This window comes from Bombina bombina, chromosome 6 (genome assembly GCF_027579735.1).
Source record: "Bombina bombina isolate aBomBom1 chromosome 6, aBomBom1.pri, whole genome shotgun sequence".
Lineage (NCBI taxonomy): Eukaryota > Metazoa > Chordata > Amphibia > Anura > Bombinatoridae > Bombina > Bombina bombina.
In genome coordinates, this window is record NC_069504.1 from 987,013,148 (window position 1) to 987,035,116 (window position 21,969).

Sequence of the window (21,969 nt, forward strand, 5' to 3'; positions counted from 1 at the left end):
TTTGCAATTGGCTAGGTTAGCGGCGAAAAATTCTGGTTTTGCTATTGTGGCGCGCAGAGCGCTTTGGCTAAAATCTTGGTCAGCGGATGCGTCTTCCAAGAACAAATTGCTTAACATTCCTTTCAAGGGGAAAACGCTGTTTGGCCCTGACTTGAAAGAGATTATTTCTGATATCACTGGGGGCAAGGGCCATGCCCTTCCTCAGGATAGGTCTTTCAAGGCCAAAAATAAACCTAATTTTCGTCCCTTTCGCAGAAACGGACCAGCCCCAAGTGCTACGTCCTCTAAGCAAGAGGGTAATACTTCTCAAGCCAAGCCAGCCTGGAGACCAATGCAAGGCTGGAACAAAGTAAAGCAGGCCAAGAAACCTGCCACTGCTACCAAGACAGCATGAGATGTTGGCCCCCGATCCGGGACCGGATCTGGTGGGGGGCAGACTCTCTCTCTTCGCTCAGGCTTGGGCAAGAGATGTTCTGGATCCTTGGGCACTAGAAATAGTCTCCCAAGGTTATCTTCTGGAATTCAAGGGGCCTCCCCCAAGGGGGAGGTTCCACAGGTCTCAATTGTCTTCAGACCACATAAAAAAACAGGCATTCTTACATTGTGTAGAAGACCTGTTAAAAATGGGAGTGATTCATCCCGTTCCATTAGGAGAACAAGGGATGGGGTTCTACTCCAATCTGTTCGTAGTTCCCAAAAAAGAGGGAACATTCAGACCAATCTTAGATCTCAAGATCCTAAACAAGTTTCTCAAGGTTCCATCGTTCAAAATGGAAACCATTCGAACAATTCTTCCTTCCATCCAGGAAGGTCAATTCATGACCACGGTGGATTTAAAGGATGCGTATCTACATATTCCTATCCACAAGGAACATCATCGGTTCCTAAGGTTCGCATTCCTGGACAAGCATTACCAGTTTGTGGCACTTCCGTTCGGATTAGCCACTGCTCCAAGAATTTTCACAAAGGTACTAGGGTCCCTTCTAGCGGTGCTAAGACCAAGGGGCATTGCAGTAGTACCTTACTTGGACGACATTCTGATTCAAGCGTCGTCCCTTCCTCAAGCAAAGGCTCACACGGACATTGTCCTGGCCTTTCTCAGATCTCACGGGTGGAAAGTGAACGTAGAAAAAAGTTCTCTATCTCCGTCAACAAGGGTTCCCTTCTTGGGAACAATAATAGACTCCTTAGAAATGAGGATTTTTCTGACAGAGGCCGGAAAATCAAAACTTCTAAACTCTTGTCAAATACTTCATTCTGTTCCTCTTCCTTCCATAGCGCAGTGCATGGAAGTAATAGGTTTGATGGTAGCGGCAATGGATATAGTTCCTTTTGCGCGAATTCATCTAAGACCATTACAACTGTGCATGCTCAGTCAGTGGAATGGGGACTATACAGACTTGTCTCCGACGATACAAGTAGATCAGAGGACCAGAGATTCACTCCGTTGGTGGCTGTCCCTGGACAACCTGTCACAGGGGATGAGCTTCCGCAGACCAGAGTGGGTCATTGTCACGACCGACGCCAGTCTGGTGGGCTGGGGCGCGGTCTGGGGACCCCTGAAAGCTCAGGGTCTTTGGTCTCGGGAAGAATCTCTTCTCCTTATAAATATTCTGGAACTGAGAGCGATATTCAATGCTCTCAAGGCTTGGCCTCAGCTAGCAAAGGCCAAGTTCATACGGTTTCAATCAGACAACATGACGACTGTTGCGTACATCAACCATCAGGGGGGAACAAGGAGTTCCCTGGCGATGGAAGAAGTGACCAAAATCATTCAATGGGCGGAGACTCACTCCTGCCACTTGTCTGCAATCCACATCCCAGGAGTGGAAAATTGGGAAGCGGATTTTCTGAGTCGTCAGACATTTCATCCGGGGGAGTGGGAACTCCATCCGGAAATCTTTGCCCAAATTACTCAATTGTGGGGCATACCAGACATGGATCTGATGGCCTCTCGTCAGAACTTCAAGGTTCCTTGCTACGGGTCCAGATCCAGGGATCCCAAGGCGACTCTAGTAGATGCACTAGTAGCACCTTGGACCTTCAAACTAGCTTATGTATTCCCGCCGTTTCCTCTCATCCCCAGGCTGGTAGCCAGGATCAATCAGGAGAGGGCATCGGTGATCTTGATAGCTCCTGCGTGGCCACGCAGGACTTGGTATGCAGACCTGGTGAATATGTCATCGGCTCCACCATGGAAGCTACCTTTGAGACGAGACCTTCTTGTTCAAGGTCCGTTCGAACATCCGAATCTGGTCTCACTCCAACTGACTGCTTGGAGATTGAACGCTTGATCTTATCAAAGCGAGGGTTCTCAGATTCTGTCATTGATACTCTTGTTCAGGCCAGAAAGCCTGTAACTAGAAGAATTTACCACAAAATATGGAAAAAATATATCTGTTGGTGTGAATCTAAAGGATTCCCTTGGGACAAGGTAAAAATTCCTAAGATTCTATCCTTTCTTCAAGAAGGTTTGGAGAAAGGATTATCTGCAAGTTCCTTGAAGGGACAGATTTCTGCCTTGTCTGTGTTACTTCACAAAAAGCTGGCGGCTGTGCCAGATGTTCAAGCCTTTGTTCAGGCTCTGGTTAGAATCAAGCCTGTTTACAAACCTTTGACTCCTCCTTGGAGTCTCAATTTAGTTATTTCAGTTCTTCAGGGGGTTCCGTTTGAACCCTTACATTCCGTTGATATTAAGTTATTATCTTGGAAAGTTTTGTTTTTGGTTGCAATTTCTTCTGCTAGAAGAGTTTCAGAATTATCTGCTCTGCAGTGTTCTCCTCCTTATCTGGTGTTCCATGCAGATAAGGTAGTTTTACGTACTAAACCTGGTTTTCTTCCGAAAGTTGTTTCTAACAAAAACATTAACCAGGAGATAGTCGTGCCTTCTTTGTGTCCGAATCCAGTTTCAAAGAAGGAACGTTTGTTGCACAATTTGGATGTTGTTCGTGCTCTAAAATTCTATTTAGATGCTACAAAGGATTTTAGACAAACATCTTCCTTGTTTGTTGTTTATTCTGGTAAAAGGAGAGGTCAAAAAGCAACTTCTACCTCTCTCTCTTTTTGGATTAAAAGCATCATCAGATTGGCTTACGAGACTGCCGGACGGCAGCCTCCTGAAAGAATCACAGCTCATTCCACTAGGGCTGTGGCTTCCACATGGGCCTTCAAGAACGAGGCTTCTGTTGATCAGATATGTAAGGCAGCGACTTGGTCTTCACTGCACACTTTTACTAAATTTTACAAGTTTGATACTTTTGCTTCTTCTGAGGCTATTTTTGGGAGAAAGGTTTTGCAAGCCGTGGTGCCTTCCATCTAGGTGACCTGATTTGCTCCCTCCCTTCATCCGTGTCCTAAAGCTTTGGTATTGGTTCCCACAAGTAAGGATGACGCCGTGGACCGGACACACCTATGTTGGAGAAAACAGAATTTATGTTTACCTGATAAATTACTTTCTCCAACGGTGTGTCCGGTCCACGGCCCGCCCTGGTTTTTTTAATCAGGTCTGATAATTTATTTTCTTTAACTACAGTCACCACGGTATCATATGGTTTCTCCTATGCAAATATTCCTCCTTACGTCGGTCGAATGACTGGGGAAGGCGGAGCCTAGGAGGGATCATGTGACCAGCTTTGCTGGGCTCTTTGCCATTTCCTGTTGGGGAAGAGAATATCCCACAAGTAAGGATGACGCCGTGGACCGGACACACCGTTGGAGAAAGTAATTTATCAGGTAAACATAAATTCTGTTTTTTGCCATTTTAGCGTGTAGAGCGTTATGGCTTAAGTCCTGGTCAGCTGATGTGTCATCTAAATCTAAGCTTTTGTCCATCCCTTTCAAAGGTAAGACCCTATTCGGGCCTGCACTGAAAGAGATCATTTCAGACATTACTGGAGGGAAGGGTCATACCCTCCCTCAGGATAAGTCAAATAAGACAAGGACCAAACAAAATAATTTTCGTTCCTTTCGAAGAGTGGTCCCACTTCCTCTTCCTCTGCTGCAAAGCAAGAGGGGAACTTTGCTCAATCCAAGCCAACCTGGAGACCTAATCAGGCTTGGAACAAGGGTAAATAGGCCAAAAAGCCTGCTGCTGCCACTAAGTCAGCATGAAGGGGTAGCCCCCGATCCGGGACCGGATCTAGTAGGGGGCAGATTCTCTCTCTTTGCTCAGGCCTAGGCAAGAGACGTTCAGGATTCCTGGGCAGTAGAAATTGTAACCCAGGGATACCTTCTAGATTTCAAGGATTCCCCACCAAGGGGGTGGTTCCATCTTTCTCAATTGTCTGTAAACCCGACAAAAAGAGAGGCGTTCTTACGTTGTGTAGAAAAACCTTTTTACCATGAGTGATCTGCCCAGTTCCAAAAGCAGAACAGGGTCAGGGGTTCTACTCCAGTCTATTTATAGTTCCCAAAAAGGAGGGAACCTTCAGACCAATTCTGGATTTCAAGATCCTAAACCAATTCCTAAGAGTCCCATCTTTCAAGATGGAGACCATTCGGACTATCTTACCATTGATCCAGGAGGGTCAATATATGACCACCGTGGACTTAACCCCTTAACGACTGAGGACGTGCAGGGTACGTCCTCTAAAGGATTTCAGTTAACGACCAAGGACATACCCTGCACGTCCTCGGTGTGGAAAGCAGCTAGAAGCGATCCTGCTCGCTTCCAGCTGCTTTCCGGTTATTGCAGTGATGCCTCGATATCGAGGCATCCTGCAATAACACACTTTCTGGCCATCCGATGCAGAGAGAGCCACTCTGTGGCCCTCTCTGCACCGGACATCGATGGCCGGTATCGTTGGTGGGTGGGAGCCGACTTGGGAGGCGGGTGGGCGGCCATCGGTGAGCTGTGTAAGGTGGAGGGGGGGCGGGATCGGAGGCGGAGCCGACGGGGGCGCGTGCGTGCATGGGGGTGGCGGGCGGGCGCATGCACGGGGCGGGTGGGAACCACTACACTACAGAAAAAAAAGTTAAAAGAAAAGTGTAAAAAAAAATGAAATTTACTTTTTTTTAAAGCATCTAAGGGATCTGGAAGGGGTGGGGAGTTGGTCTTGGGGGGGGAAAGCTACACTACAGAAAAGGGACATTTTAAAAAAAAAAAAAAAAAAAAAAAAAGCATATTTTTCACTAAACTGGGTACTGGCAGACAGCTGCCAGTACACAAGATGGCGCACATTAAGTCAGAGGGCGAGGGTTAGAGAGCTGTTTGGTGGGGGATCAGTGAGGTTGGGGGCTAAGGGGGATCCTACACAGAAGCATATGTAAATATGCTAAAAAAAATGCACAAAAAAGCCCAAATATACCTTTTATTTTAGTACTGGCAGAGTTTCTGCCAGTACTTAAGATGGCGGGGACATTTGTGGGGTAGGGGAGGGAAGAGAGATCTTTGGGTGGGATCAGGGGGTCTGATGTTTCAGGTGGGAGGCTGATCTCTACACTTAAGCTAAAATTAACCCTGCAAGCTCCCTACAAGCTACCTAATTAACCCCTTCACTGCTAGCCATAATACACGTGTGATGCACAGCGCCATTTAGCAGCATTCTAATTACCAAAAAGCAACGCCAAAGTCATATATGTCTACTATTTCTGAACAAAGGGGATCCCAGAGAAGCATTTACAACCATTTGTGCCATAATTGCACAAACTGTTTGTAAATGATTTCAGTGAGAAACCTAAAATTGTGAAACATTTTACGTTTTTTTTAATTTGATCGCATTTGGCGGTGAAATGGTGGCATGAAATATACCAAAATGTGCCTAGATCAATACTTGGGGTTGTCTACTACACTACACTAAAGCTAAAATTACCCCAAAAAGCTCCTTACATGCTCCCTAATTAACCCCTTCACTGCTGGGCATAATACACGTGTGGTGCGCAGTGGCATTTAGCGGCCTTCTAATTACCAAAAAGCAATGCCAAAACCATATATGTCTGCTATTTCTGAACAAAGGGGATCCCAGAGAAGAATTTACAACCATTTATGCCATAATTGCACAAGCAGTTTGTAAATAATTTCAGTGAGAAACAATTTGTGAAAAAGTGAACGATTTTTTGTATTTGATCGCATTTGGCGGTGAAATGGTGGCATGAAATATACCAAAATGGGCCTAGATCAATACTTTGGGATGTCTTCTAAAAAAAAAAATTTACATGTCAATGGATATTCAGGGATTCCTGAAAGATATTAGTGTTCTAATGTAACTAGTGTTAATTTTGAAAAAAATGGTTTGAAAATAGCAAAGTGCTACTTGTATTTATGGCCCTATAAGTTACAAAAAAAGCAAAGAAGATGTAAACAGTGGGTATTTCTAAACTCAGGACAAAATTTAGAAACTATTTAGCATGGGTGTTTTTTGGTGGTTGTAGATATGTAACAGATTTTGGGGTTCAAAGTTAGAAAAAGTATGTTTTTTTCCATTTTTCCTCATATTTTATAAAAAATTTTTATAGTAAATGATAAGATATGATGAAAATAATGGTATTTTTAGAAAGTCCATTTAATGGCGAGAAAAACGGTATATAATATGTGTGGGTACAGTAAATGAGTAAGAGGAAAATTTCAGCTAAACACAAACACCGCAGAAATGTAAAAATAGCCTTGGTCCCAAACGGACAGAAAATGGAAAAGTGCTCTGGTCACTAAGGGGTTAAAGGATGCGTATCTACACATTTCTATCCACAAAGATCATCACCAGTTCCTCAGGTTCGCCTTTCTGGACAAGCATTATCAGTTTGTGGCTCTTCCTTTCGGGTTGGCCACGGCGCCACAAATCTTCACGAAGGTGCTAGGGTCCCTTCTGGCGGTTCTAAGGCCACGGGGCATAGCAGTGGCGCCTTATCTAGACGACATTCTAATTCAAGCGTCGTCCTTCCAACTAGCCAAGTCTCACACGGACTTAGTGTTGGCCTTTCTAAGATCTCACGGGTGGAAGGTGAACGTAAAAAAAGAGTTCTCTTTCCCCCCTCACAAGAGTTTCATTTCTAGGGACTCTGATAGACTCAGTGGACATGAAAATATTTCTGACGGAGGTCAGAAAATCAAAGATTTTGTCCACCTGCCGAGCTCTTCACTCCATTCCTCGGCTGTCAGTGGCTCAGTGTATGGAGGTAATCGGTCTAATGGTAGCGGCAATGGACATAGTTCCGTTTTCTTGCTTGCATCTCAGACCACTGCAACTATGCATGCTCAATCAGTGGAATGGGGATTATGCGAATTTATCTCCTCAGATAAATCTGGATCAAGAGACCAGAGACTCTCTTCTTTGGTGGTTGTCACAGGATCATCTGTCCCAGGGAATGTGTTTCCGCAGGCCAGAATGGGTTATAGTGACGACAGACGCCAGCCTTCTGGGCTGGGGTGCAGTCTGGAATTCCCTGAAAGCTCAGGGTTTGTGGACTCGGGAGGAGGCTCTCCTACCGATAAATATTCTGGAATTAAGAGCGATATTCAATGCTCTCCAGACATGGCCTCAGCTGGCTTCGGCCAGATTCATCAGGTTTCAGTCGGACAACATCACGACTGTGGCTTATATCAATCATCAGGGTGGAACAAAGAGTTCCTTAGCGATGATAGAGGTCTCAAGGATAATCCGATGGGCAGAGGCTCACTCAGCAACTACTGAGCATATCTAGATATGCTTTTCAGCAAAGAATATCAAGAGAATAAATTAAATTAGATAATAGAAGTAAATTAGAAAGATGTTTAAAATTTAATTCTCTTTCTAAATCATGAAAGAAAAAATGTGGGTTTCATGTCCCTTTAAGCTTTTATCTTGTAAAGTTTTGTTCCTAGTTGCTATCTCTTCAGCTCGAAGAGTTTCTGAACTATCTGCATTACAATGTGACTCACCTTATCTTGTGTTCCATGCTGATAAGGTGGTTTTGCGTACTAAGCCTGGGTTCCTACCTAAGGTTGTTACTAACAGCTATATCAATCAGGAAATTGTTGTTCCTTCTTTGTGTCCTAATCCTTCTTACAAGAAGGAACGTCTGTTGCACAACTTGGACGTGGTTCGTGCTTTGAAATTTTATTTGCAGGCAACCAAAGATTTTCGTCAAACATCTTCTTTGTTTGTTGTCTATTCTGGAAAGCGTAGGGGTCAAAAGGCTACGGCAACTTCTCTTTCCGTTTGGCTTATGAGACTGCTGGACAGCAGCCTCCTGAAAGGATTACAGCTCATTCTACTAGAGCGGTAGCTTCCACATGGGCTTTTAAAAATGATGCTTCTGTTGAACAGATTTGTAAGGCTGCGACTTGGTCTTCGCTTCATACCTTTTCAAAATTTTACAAATTTGATACTTTTGCTTCTTCAGAGGCTATTTTTGGGAGAGAGGTTTTGCAAGCAGTGGTGCCTTCCGTTTAGGTTTCTGTCTTGTTCCTCCCTTCATCCGTGTCCTAAAGCTTTGGTATTGGTATCCCACAAGTAAGGATGAATCCGTGGACTCGGTACATCATTTATTACTTCAGTCACCTCTGCACCTTATAGTTTCTCCTTTTTCTTCCTTGGCCTTCGGTCGAATGACTGGGGGATGGAGTTAAGGGGGGAGCTATATAGACAGCTCTGCTGTGGTGCTCTCTTTGCCACTTCCTGTTAGGAAAGATAATATCCCACAAGTAAGGATGAATCCGTGGACTCTGTACATCGCAAAAGAAAGAAATTTATCAGGTAAGCATAAATTTTGTTTTTTTTTTTCTCGATTCAGATAGAGCATGAAATTTTAAGCAACTTTCTTATTTACTCCTATTATCAATTTTTCTTTGTTCTCTTGCTATCTTTATTTTAAAAGCAGGAATGTAAATCTTAGCAGCCAGCTCATTTTAGGTTCAGCACCATGGATAGCCCTTGCTTATTGGAGGCTTACATTTACCCACCAATAAGCAAGCATAACCCAGGTTCTCAACCAAAAATGGGCCGGCTCCTATGCATCACATTCCTGCTTTTTAAATAAAGATAGCAAGAGAACAAAGAGAAATTGATAATAGGAGTAAATATCTGAATCATGAAAGAAAAAAATTGGGCTTAGTGTCCCTTTAAACACTTTGAGATGGTAATATAAAATGATAAATTGTATATAGAATAAAAACTCTGCAATATACTTTCATTATTTATTTTGTCCCCTTTTCCTGTAATTCCATTCTGAAATTCTGAGCGCTTCTGTTCCTGTTGGAAATGGAAGTGCAGAACAATGTTATATTCCACACAGCCATTTGCTGCACACGCTAGTGACTTATTAAAACTGTCCCAAATTGGCCACAGGAGAGAAAGTAACCTAAGTTACAACATGGCAGCTCCCATTGTTTTATAGACTAATCTTTTCTTTGAATGCATCATTCTGTGTAGCATTTATTTAGTGTTTAAGGTTAACTCTTTAGTAGATTTATTAGCCTTAGAATCTGAAAGGTATGGAAAAGTAAGCTGGGAAAATGGTTTAGATGAATATACTTCGTCCATTCTCAAAACACCAGAACTTGAGAATTAAAAAAGGAATACAAGAATTACAATTTTTAACCTAAATTAGTATTTTTTTTGTTGGTTACAATGAAACCATTTTCTGGTATTCCTTTAGCAGAAAGAGACTTCATTTGTGTGACACCTTTTAATGATAGTGGTAATGCCAAGATAAATTTGATTATATATGAGAAAAAAAGCTATCAAGGGACAATTTAATAGTTTTTAAGAGAGGTGGACAAAGGTGGTAGTATTGTAATCCAAGGCAGAGAGGATTACATTGGGAAAGCTTACAATATTCTGAATGATAGATATATGTATGTTAAGCTAAAGGGGACTCTACAAAAACTTTTAACAAATTGAAAAAAACATCTAAATAAGGTTAGAGTTGAGTAAATATATACGCTGTTATGTGTTGCAATCTCGCAATTTGTTATATGTTTATGTGATGTTTAGAGCAGACGCTCTATCCATTGAAGTATAGGGTTGTGCAATATTCCGCAAAATTTATGGTGCACCCTGCTTTATCAGTAGTGCTCCATTTGTAATCTGAGTTAAAATGTTTTATTTTCCTGGATTAATTACTCTCTCTATGTATTCATGTAGCCTTTTCTTTCTGTACAGATTCCTCCTCCATCATCCCAGGGTAAGAGCAAACTACCCATCAAGTCATCAGGGGCATCTACACCACTGCTGGCCAAGTCTGTAAAGGCCGCCAGCCCAGCCAAGACACCAGTGGCATCTGTGCAGAAACCTGCGGCTGATAGCTCTGAGAGCAGTGGCTCATCAGACAGTGACGAGGAGCCAAATGCAAAGGTAAAACGTAACTGACAAAGAATTTCAGATGTTTTTAGGTGCCCCTAGAAAATAAGTAATCATAAACTTCACAAGTGTTTTTCTTGGTGTTTATTTTCCTGGAGTGATTACTGTCTGGATGTATTCATTTAACTTTTTCTTTCATAAGGTGGTGAGAGTCCACAATCCATTACACCTAGAATTCAAATCTTGGCCACTAGGAGGAGGCAACGATTCCCAAAACTCCAAGAGTATTTTGGTGGCTCCATACTTGGATGATATCTTGGTTTGTGATCCATCTTTACTTTTAACTGTATCTCATACAAATAAACTTTTGTCGTTTCTTTGAGTTCCAAGGAGTTCTCTTCTCAAACCAGGGGTTCTTTACCTAAAATTCATTGACTCCATTTTTAAGACTCTTCTTAATGGATCAAACTAGTTTAAGATAGCTTGTGTACCTCTTTATTTTCCAATCCAATATTACATAAACTCTGTGTTTGGAAGTGTTAGATCTGATGATAGCAACATAAGATGTTCTTTCTTTTGCTAGTTTTTCACATAAAACCTCTTCAGCTCTGCATGTTAAAGGGACAGGAACCCCCCCCCCCAACATATTGTTTTATGATTTGTATAAAACATACAATTTTAAACAACTTTCCAATTTACTTATTTTATAAAATGTGCTTCATTCTCATGTTATCATTTGTTGAAGGAACAGCATTGCACTACTGGCAGCTAGATGAACAGCTCTAATTAGCCAGTCACAAGAGACAAATGTGTGCAGGCACCAATCAGCAGCTATCTGCCACTAGTGTGGGATATGTGCAAATTCTTTTTCAACAAGGGATACCAAATGAACTAAGCACATTTTAAAAATAGAAGTGAATTTTTAAAATTGTCTTTAAATGGCATGCTCTATCTGCATAATGCAAGTTTAATTTTGACTTTTCCATCTAATACAAGGAGAGTCCACGGCTTCATTCATTACTTGTGGGAAATACAGAATCTGGCCACCAGAAGGAGGCAAAGACACCCCAGCCAAAGGCTTAAATACCTCCCCTACCCCCTCATCCCCCAGTCATTCTTTGCCTTTTGTCACAGGAGAAAGGTTTTGCAGGCTGTGGTGCCCTCAGAATTCAGTTCCTCTAGAGCTTTGGCATTTGTTTCCCACAAGTAATGAATGAAGCCGTGGACTCTCCTAGTATTAGATGGAAAACATAAATTATGCTTACCTGATTATTTAATTTCCATTTTTACGAGGAGAGTCCACGGCTCCCGCCCGGTTCTCCGTTGGGCGGACCTAAATTTATTTTGTTTTTTCTTCTGGCACCGTGTTGCTGTTCCACGGTATAGATTCCGGTAAGATTGTTTCAATTCATGCATATTAATGTTAGAAGTAATATTAGAAGTCAAAAAGGGTCTCAGTGGGACTCCTTTATCTTTATTGGAATCAAGGGTAAATATCTCCTGAGGGGTATCTTTTGAACAGTGGGGATTTTAATCATGTTTATGTGATTCTGTCTGCTTATGTGAAGAAACGCTTGGGGCTCATAGGCTATTGTGGAACATACAGGTTAATTTTTGAGCTGCGCAGTTTTTTTTGTTTTTTTTTTTTAAATATTTTATTAGTGAAGTACATCATTTCGTACATAAAAAATCATAATATTCATCATTATATCTGATTATATATGTAACATTATGAAAACATGTTTTATGAAATTAAATATGACAGAAAAAAGATAATCATTTATCTAAAGACAGCTTTCAACTTTCATATTCTGCCTTCTAGTACTTCACATTTTGTATTATTTCTAGGAAAAAGGAAAATCAAATAACCAAATGGGGATAAGACAAAACAAACGAACAGATAGACGAGAAGGAAAAAAAAAAAAAAAAAGAAGAGGGGGGAAACAATTAATGGATTGACCCCTGCCATACCCCCGGGACCCCTCCTCAGCCCCGCTGACCATTCTCACTTCACCTATTTTGATCTTCTATCCACTGCTGTGGGAGAATCTCTCCCACGATCAGTGAAAGGAACGCTGTAGAATTTGTTAGAGGGGCGATGAATTGTTTCTGTGATGCCAAAGGCCACTTTTGAATTATCTTTAACCATTTCACGAAATATCTCTTGAGATGTTTCTCTGATACTAATTTTTTGTCATATAGTTCTATCCTCATTTGCAATCTTATTGCACTTGCGAGTTCAGCTATACTCGGGGCACTTACTAACTTCCATTTCTTGAAAACTAACATACGGGCCGCTAGGATAACGGCATTAATCAACTGTTGATCCCCGAAACATGTCTGATCATGGCACAAAAAAAAAAATCTTTCTGGGGGTGAGTTCGCAGCTATGCTGCAAATATCTATTCAACCAAAAATTAAATTTCCCCCAGAATTGTCTAATCTTGGGGCATGACCAGAGGCAGTGCAACATATCTGCCTTATCAGCACAGCATTTAAAGCACCTATATCTTGGCTCGTCACGCGCCCATTTATTCATTCTTTCTGGTGTTAAATAAAAATTATTTAATAGTTTCATGTGAACTTCCCTCCAACCAATCTTGGTTGTAGTTGCCTCACATAGACTTAGACTTTTCTTTATATCAGATTCTTGTAAATTAGTGAAATATCTTTGGAAGGTCTCTTTAATTCGAGATAGATGTATATCCCCCAATTTAGAATATATGGCCTCATACCAGAAAGTAATTGATCCAACACCAGCTTTGTATAATTTGAGACCTGGCTCTATCTCATGTAAACTCCAATTTTGTGTGTCTGAACACATTAATGATGATATGAAACTTCTGGCCTGGAGGTAGGCAAAGAAATTATTTGAAGGAAGATTATATTTATCTGATATCACGCTATACATTTGAATTATATTACTATCCAACCTAAGAAGCTGCGAGAAATATGTAATACCTTTAATATGCCATTCTTTGAATACCCCATTATATATACCTGGGGAAAATGCGGGGTCCCAATAATGGGTAGAAACCGGGATTTCTGGAAGTCTACTCCCATCATCCTACAGTATTTCTGCCAGGCTAATATAATATTTGAAAATGTAATTAATTGTTTAATATTAGAGGGTAGTTTGGCATGTACATGATGCAGAACTGCTTTCAGACTAAAGGGTGCAATTAAATCAGACTCAATGTCAAAATATGTGACATACTGTGCTTCCGTCAGCCAGTCTGCACCGTATTTAGCCAACGTAACCCAATTATAGTATCTTAAATTTGGTAACGCCATGCCACCAAATTTTTTAGGAATAGACAATTTCTCAATTGACAGGCGTGATTTCTTATTACCCCAGATAAATGATGTGCATGCTCTATTATATAGAACTATATCCTTTTTAAGAATAATCAGAGGTAAATTTTGTAGTAAAAATAAGATCCGAGGGAACAGGATTGTTTTAATCAACATAATTTTTCCTGAGAGAGAAAGATAAAGTATGTTCCACTTTTGGAATTCAGCCTCTAGGTTCGCAAACATTTTAGTATAATTTAGGCCATACCATTCCCCTGGGTCTCTACCTATGAATATCCCGAGATAATTTATATTATCTACCTCCCTGAAAGGGTGAAGAGTATAGCTATATTTATTTTTGTTGATCCATAAGATCTCAGATTTCTGAGCATTAATCTTGTATCCAGTGAACTTACTAAAATGCATAATTATCTCCATACTTTTTGGAATATTTATACTGGAGTCTTTAATAAAAAGCATAATGTCATCAGCATATAATGTTATGACTATATTCTGCTTGCCCAACTTAATACCCTCCATTTCTTTCCTGAGAAGTACAGCCAATGGTTCGAGCGCGAGGTTAAAAAGTAAGGGGGATAATGGGCACCCCTGCCGGGTTCCTCTCTGCAGAGTTATATATGACGATAGTTCCCCGTTAACTAAAAGTTGTGACCTAGGTTCCTTATATATTAGTTTAATTGTATCAACAAAGTTACCCTGGAATCCAAATTGGGCAAGAGAAGTAAGCATATGGTCCCATATAATGGAATCAAACGCCTTCTCTGCGTCTATCGTTATCAAGGCCATGTCTGGCAAAGAGTGAGAGCCTATTCTGTGAATTTTATTGTAATAGTAATCAAGTAAAGTAAGGACTCTACGCATGTTTTTTGCTGGGTTCCTAGAAGGCATAAAACCTGTCTGGTCCGGGCTGATTAAATCTCCGATAACCATCTTCAGTCTATTTGCTATGATGGACATGAATATTTTATAGTCTTGATTAAGAAGGGATATGGGTCTATATGAACCCATATCCTCTGGAGGTTTCCCTTTCTTGTAAATTAATGAAACTATTGAGTCTGTAAAATATAGTGAATGTTTATTATTCTGTATATAATACTTGTTGAACAAGCTACCTAATGTTTCTGCCACTTCCAATTTCATTATTTTATAACACTCTGCAGAAAGTCCATCCGAACCTGGGGCTTTCCCTGCTTTAGTCTTCTCTATGGCCGTAATTACCTCTGCTGTAGTTATTTCTAAGTTTAGTTTGTCCAATGCGTCTTTAGTAATTTTCGGTAATTTAATTTTCTTCCAAAAATTCTGTTTTGCCGTGTTGTCTATTGTTCCCTGAGAGTATATAGTCTGGTAATACTTAAAAAATGCTTCTCTAATTTCTGAGGCTTTTGTATAGGTCTCATTTTTATATTTTATTAAAGAGATCATGTTCCTATTCTTCCTAAATTTTCTAATTTTAACCAAATGTTTGGCCGAAATTCCTTGAAACCCCTGGAAATAGCTTCTGGATTTAATATCTTCCAGTGCCCATTTATTATTTAAAAAGGCCTCCCGTTCTGCTTTAGCCTGTGTATACTTATTCCATGTATTATTGCAGGGGTTATTTATATAATTTCTATATGTATTTCGCAGCTGATTAGATAATTGGGTCTCTCTAGCTAGCTGTTTCCTCTTGAGTTTTACCATATAATTCTTAATATCCCCTCTTAAGACCGCTTTCCCTGCTTCCCAGAATATTTCTATCTTATGACTGTATGTATTATTCAAGTTTTGATATTCTCTCCATCTCCCTTTTAACCAGTTGCAGAAATGACTATTATTTATCATATATCCTGGGAAGCTGAATGTATTCGCCTGCGGCCCTTCCTGCACATTCAGTTTAAAGTTGATACTAATAATTGCATGATCTGATAATGTAAAATCATATATCTGAGATATAATATCTATCTTCAGTAAATGCTCCTCTATTAAAAAGAGGTAAATTCTAGAAAAGTTCCTATGTGATTTCGATTCACAGGAATATTCTCTCATGTCTGGATGTTGTGTTCTCCAGATATCTTTTAATTTTAGTGATGCACAAAATTCTCTAAAAAATTTAGCCTCCTTCCTATATTTTGAAGCACTCTTTTGTCGGAACCTGTCTATTTCAGGATGTAGCACCATGTTGAAGTCCCCTGCTAATATTATATTCTGCCCTAAATAAGGAATTAATTTTTGTTTGATACTGCCCCAGAATTCCCTATCAAATTCATTAGGCCCATAAACGTTGCAGATTGTCCATATTTTGTGTGATGTTTCGATTTGAACAATCAAAAATCTGCCGGCTGTATCAATTTCTTTACTTATTACTTTATATGTAATCCTTTTACTGAATATAATTGCGACCCCCCGCTTTCTGTGTGTGCATGGTGTTGCTATTATTTCATTCACCCAATTCGCTCTAAGTTTTGCTATCTCGTCTTCCTTTAGGTGCAGTTCCTGTAAAAGTATTATATCTGGATCTAGTTTCTTAATTGATTTTAAAATACCTTTGCGCTTTGCTGGAGATGACACACCTCCAACATTCCAAGAGATAAAATTTAAATTTCTACTCATCTAAGAATTATGGTTATCTTACTATTTAGGCCAGCCCGCCTCTAGAGGGGTACCCGGGGGTAGGCGGGGAAGAAGAAGAGAAAAGAAAAAAAAAAAAGGGGGGAGAGCGGAGAAAGAAAGGGAAAAAAGGGGGAAAACCACAACATATAACAAATAAAACCTGCATCCATTCACTACCCAAGCTAACTATATCTATGCAAGCTGGTAGTTTTCCTTCACTGCCACTCATTACATATCTCTTTGCTATCTTAATCCTAACTGTGCTGATATATTTACCTGGTTATACCTTAATATTCTTTGTTTTACAGTATGTCTTAGCTTCTTCTGGGGTATTTAGCAGATTTTCTATAGCTATTCTTGCTGGATACCTGAGGCTAGCCTTTATACCTGCTTTAATAAGGGCAGAGCAATATGGTGACATTTCTCTTCTTCTAGCCGACGTATCAGTAGAGAAGTCCTGGAATAATAGAACTTGTGTACCTTCAATAATGAGTGATTTAATCTTTCGGTACTGCTGCATAACCCTGATTTCTTCTGTTAAGTGTGATCAGTCCACGGGTCATCATTACTTCTGGGATATTACTCCTCCCCAACAGGAAGTGCAAGAGGATTCACCCAGCAGAGCTGCATATAGCTCCTCCCCTCTACGTCACTCCCAGTCATTCTCTTGCACCCAACGACTAGATAGGATGTGTGAGAGGACTATGGTGATTATACTTAGTTTTATATCTTCAATCAAAAGTTTGTTATTTTAAAATAGCACCGGAGTGTGTTATTATCTCTCTGGCAGAGTTTGAAGAAGAATCTACCAGAGTTTTTGTTATGATTTTAGCCGGAGTAGTTAAGATCATATTGCTGTTTCTCGGCCATCTGAGGAGAGGTAAACTTCAGATCAGGGGACAGCGGGCAGATGAATCTGCATAGAGGTATGTAGCAGTTTTTATTTTCTGACAATGGAATTGATGAGAAAATCCTGCCATACCGATATAATGTCATGTATGTATACTTTACACTTCAGTATTCTGGGGAATGGTACTTCACTAGAATTACACTGTATGAAATACATAAAGCTGTTTAATAACTAGAGATTATGTTTAACGTTTTTGCTGGAATGTAAAATCGTTTTCATTTGCTGAGGTACTGAGTGAATAAATGTTTGGGCACTATTTTTCCACTTGGCAGTTGCTTAATCTGTTTTCTGACAGTTTCTGTTCTCCCTCACTGCTGTGTGTGAGGGGGAGGGGCCGTTTTTTGGCGCTTTCACTACGCATCAAATATTTCAGTCAGCAACTCATTGTATTCCCTGCATGATCCGGTTCATCTCTACAGAGCTCAGGGGTCTTCAAAACTTATTTTGAGGGAGGTAATTTCTCTCAGCAGAGCTGTGAGAATTATAGTTTGACTGAGATAAAAAACGTTTATTCTGTTATTTGTTTCCTGCTTTCAGAATTTGTTATCTTTGCTAATGGGATTAAACCTTTGCTAAAGTTGTGTTGTTTACAAGGATTGAGGCTATAACTGTTTCAATTTATTAATTTTCAACTGTCATAAATCTTCTGTGCTTCTTAAAGGCACAGTACGTTTTAATATTATTCTAATTGAATTGTATTTCCAAGTTGCAAGTTTATTTGCTAGTGTGTTAAACATGTCTGATTCAGAGGATGATACCTGTGTCATTTGTTGCAATGCCAAAGTGGAGCCCAATAGAAATTTATGTACTAACTGTATTGATGCTACTTTAAATAAAAGTCAATCTGTACAAATTGAACAAATTTCACCAAACAACGAGGGGAGAGTTATGCCGACTAACTCGCCTCACGTGTCAGTACCTACATCTCCCGCTCAGAGGGAGGTGCGTGATATTGTAGCGCCGAGTACATCTGGGCGGCCATTACAAATCACATTACAGGATATGGCTACTGTTATGACTGAGGTTTTGTCTAAATTACCAGAACTAAGAGGTAAGCGTGATCACTCTGGGGTGAGAACAGAGTGCGCTGATAATATTAGGGCCATGTCAGACACTGCGTCACAGGTGGCAGAACATGAGGACGGAGAACTTCATTCTGTGGGTGACGGTTCTGATCCAAACAGACTGGATTCAGATATTTCAAATTTTAAATTTAAACTGGAAAACCTCCGTGTATTACTAGGGGAGGTGTTAGCGGCTCTGAATGATTGTAACACAGTTGCAATACCAGAGAAAATGTGTAGGTTGGATAAATATTTTGCGGTACCGACGAGTACTGAGGTTTTTCCTATACCTAAGAGACTTACTGAAATTGTTACTAAGGTGTGGGATAGACCCGGTGTGCCGTTCTCACCCCCTCCGATATTTAGAAAAATGTTTCCAATAGACGCCACCACAAGGGACTTATGGCAAACGGTCCCTAAGGTGGAGGGAGCAGTTTCTACCTTAGCTAAGCGTACCACTATCCCGGTGGAGGATAGCTGTGCTTTTTCAGATCCAATGGATAAAAAGTTAGAGGGTTACCTTAAGAAAATGTTTGTTCAACAAGGTTTTATATTGCAACCCCTTGCATGCATTGCGCCGATCACGGCTGCAGCGGCATTCTGGATTGAGTCTCTGGAAGAGAACATTGGTTCAGCTACTCTGGACGACATTACGGACAGGCTTAGAGTCCTTAAACTAGCTAATTCATTCATTTCGGAGGCCGTAGTACATCTTACTAAACTTACGGCGAAAAATTCAGGATTCGCCATTCAGGCACGCAGGGCGCTGTGGCTAAAATCCTGGTCAGCTGATGTTACTTCTAAGTCTAAATTGCTTAATATACCTTTCAAAGGGCAGACCTTATTCGGGCCCGGGTTGAAAGAGATTATCGCTGACATTACAGGAGGTAAAGGCCATGCCCTGCCTCAGGACAAAGCCAAAGCCAAGACTAGACAGTCTAATTTTCGTTCCTTTCGTAATTTCAAAGCAGGAGCAGCATCAACTTCCTCTGCACCAAAACAGGAAGGAGCTGTTGCTCGCTACAGACAAGGCTGGAAACCTAACCAGTCCTGGAACAAGGGCAAGCAGACTAGGAAACCTGCTGCTGCCCCTAAAACAGCATGAATTGAGGGCCCCCGATCCGGGATCGGATCTAGTGGGGGGCAGACTTTCTCTCTTCGCCCAGGCTTGGGCAAGAGATGTTCAGGATCCCTGGGCGCTAGAGATAATATCTCAGGGATACCTACTGGACTTCAAATACTCTCCTCCAAGAGAGAGATTTCATCTGTCAAGATTGTCAACAATCCAGACAAAGAAAGAGGCGTTTCTACGCTGCGTACAAGAGCTCTTGTTAATGGGAGTAATCCATCCAGTTCCACGATCGGAACAGGGACAGGGGTTTTACTCAAATCTGTTTGTGGTTCCCAAAAAAGAGGGAACTTTCAGACCAATCCTGGACTTAAAGATCCTAAACAAATTCCTAAGAGTTCCATCGTTCAAGATGGAGACTATTCGGACAATTTTACCTATGATCCAAGAGGGTCAGTACATGACCACTGTAGATTTAAAAGATGCTTACCTTCACATACCGATTCACAAAGATCATTATCGGTACCTAAGGTTTGCCTTCCTAGACAGGCATTACCAGTTTGTGGCTCTTCCATTCGGATTGGCTACAGCTCCAAGAATCTTCACAAAGGTTCTGGGTGCTCTTCTGGCGGTACTAAGACCGCGGGGAATCTCGGTAGCTCCATACCTAGACGACATTCTGATACAAGCTTCAAGCTTTCAAACTGCCAAGTCTCATACAGAGTTAGTGCTGGCATTTCTAAGGTCACATGGATGGAAGGTGAACGAAAAGAAAAGTTCACTCGTTCCACTCACAAGAGTTCCCTTCCTGGGGACTCTTATAGATTCTGTAGAAATGAAGATTTACCTGACAGAGGACAGGCTAACAAGACTTCAAAGTGCTTGCCGCACCCTTCATTCCATTCAACACCCGTCAGTGGCTCAATGCATGGAGGTAATCGGCTTAATGGTAGCGGCAATGGACATAGTACCCTTTGCACGCTTACACCTCAGACCACTGCAACTGTGCATGCTAAGTCAGTGGAATGGGGATTACTCAGACTTATCCCCTTCTCTGAATCTGGATCAAGAGACCAGAAATTCTCTTCTATGGTGGCTTTCTCGGCCACATCTGTCCAGGGGGATGCCATTCAGCAGACCAGACTGGACAATTGTAACAACAGACGCCAGCCTTCTAGGTTGGGGTGCCGTCTGGAATTCTCTGAAGGCTCAGGGACAATGGAGTCAGGAGGAGAGTCTCCTGCCAATAAACATTCTGGAATTGAGAGCAGTTCTCAATGCCCTCCTGGCTTGGCCCCAGTTGACAACTCGGGGCTTCATCAGGTTTCAGTCGGACAACATCACGACTGTAGCTTACATCAACCATCAGGGAGGGACAAGAAGCTCCCTAGCTATGATGGAAGTATCAAAGATAATTCGCTGGGCAGAGTCTCACTCTTGCCACCTGTCAGCAATCCACATCCCGGGAGTGGAGAACTGGGAGGCGGATTTCTTAAGTCGTCAGACTTTTCATCCGGGGGAGTGGGAACTTCATCCGGAGGTCTTTGCCCAAATACTTCGACGTTGGGGCAAACCAGAGTTAGATCTCATGGCGTCTCGACAGAACGCCAAGCTTCCTCGTTACGGGTCCAGATCCAGGGATCCAGGAGCAGTCCTGATAGATGCTCTGACAGCACCTTGGGACTTCAGGATGGCTTACGTGTTTCCACCCTTCCCGTTGCTTCCTCGATTGATTGCCAGAATCAAACAAGAGAGAGCATCAGTGATTCTAATAGCACCTGCGTGGCCACGCAGGACTTGGTATGCAGACCTGGTGGACATGTCATCATGTCCACCTTGGTCTCTACCTCTGAAACAGGACCTTCTGATACAGGGTCCCTTCAAACATCAAAATCTAACTTCTCTGAAGCTGACTGCTTGGAAATTGAACGCTTGATTTTATCAAGACGTGGGTTTTCTGAGTCAGTTATTGATACCTTAATACAGGCTAGGAAACCTGTTACCAGAAAGATTTACCATAAGATATGGCGTAAATACCTATATTGGTGTGAATCCAAAGGTTACTCTTGGAGTAAGGTTAGGATTCCTAGGATATTGTCTTTTCTACAAGAAGGTTTAGAAAAGGGTTTATCTGCTAGTTCATTAAAGGGACAGATCTCAGCTCTGTCCATTCTGTTACACAAACGTCTGTCAGAAGTTCCTGACGTCCAGGCTTTTTGTCAGGCTTTGGCCAGGATTAAGCCTGTGTTTAAAACTGTTGCTCCACCATGGAGTTTAAACCTTGTTCTTAATGTTTTACAGGGCGTTCCGTTTGAACCCCTTCATTCCATTGATATAAAGTTGTTATCTTGGAAAGTTCTATTTTTAATGGCTATTTCCTCGGCTTGAAGAGTCTCTGAATTATCAGCCTTACATTGTGATTCTCCTTATTTGATTTTTCATTCGGATAAGGTAGTCCTGCGTACTAAACCTGGGTTCTTACCTAAGGTAGTTACTAACAGGAATATCAATCAAGAGATTGTTGTTCCTTCTTTATGCCCAAATCCTTCTTCAAAGAAAGAACGTCTACTGCACAACCTGGATGTAGTCCGTGCTCTAAAATTTTACTTACAGGCAACTAAGGAATTTCGACAAACGTCTTCTCTGTTTGTCATTTACTCTGGGCAGAGGAGAGGTCAAAAAGCTTCCGCTACCTCTCTTTCTTTTTGGCTTCGTAGCATAATTCGTTTAGCTTATGAGACTGCTGGACAGCAGCCTCCTGAAAGAATTACAGCTCATTCTACTAGAGCTGTGGCTTCCACTTGGGCC

General features: G+C 41.3%; 1 protein-coding gene across 3 annotated transcripts in view; it reads left to right on the top strand.

Moving 5' to 3' along the window:
* TCOF1 (treacle ribosome biogenesis factor 1) overlaps positions 1 to 21,969 on the top strand; it is a 312,533-nt gene that overhangs the window by 120,838 nt on the left and 169,726 nt on the right. For all 3 annotated transcript variants that reach the window (XM_053718654.1, XM_053718656.1, XM_053718655.1), the window contains exon 17: positions 10,077 to 10,268. In XM_053718654.1, coding sequence (XP_053574629.1) covers positions 10,077 to 10,268 — 192 coding nt within the window. The remainder of the gene's footprint in view (positions 1 to 10,076; positions 10,269 to 21,969) is intronic.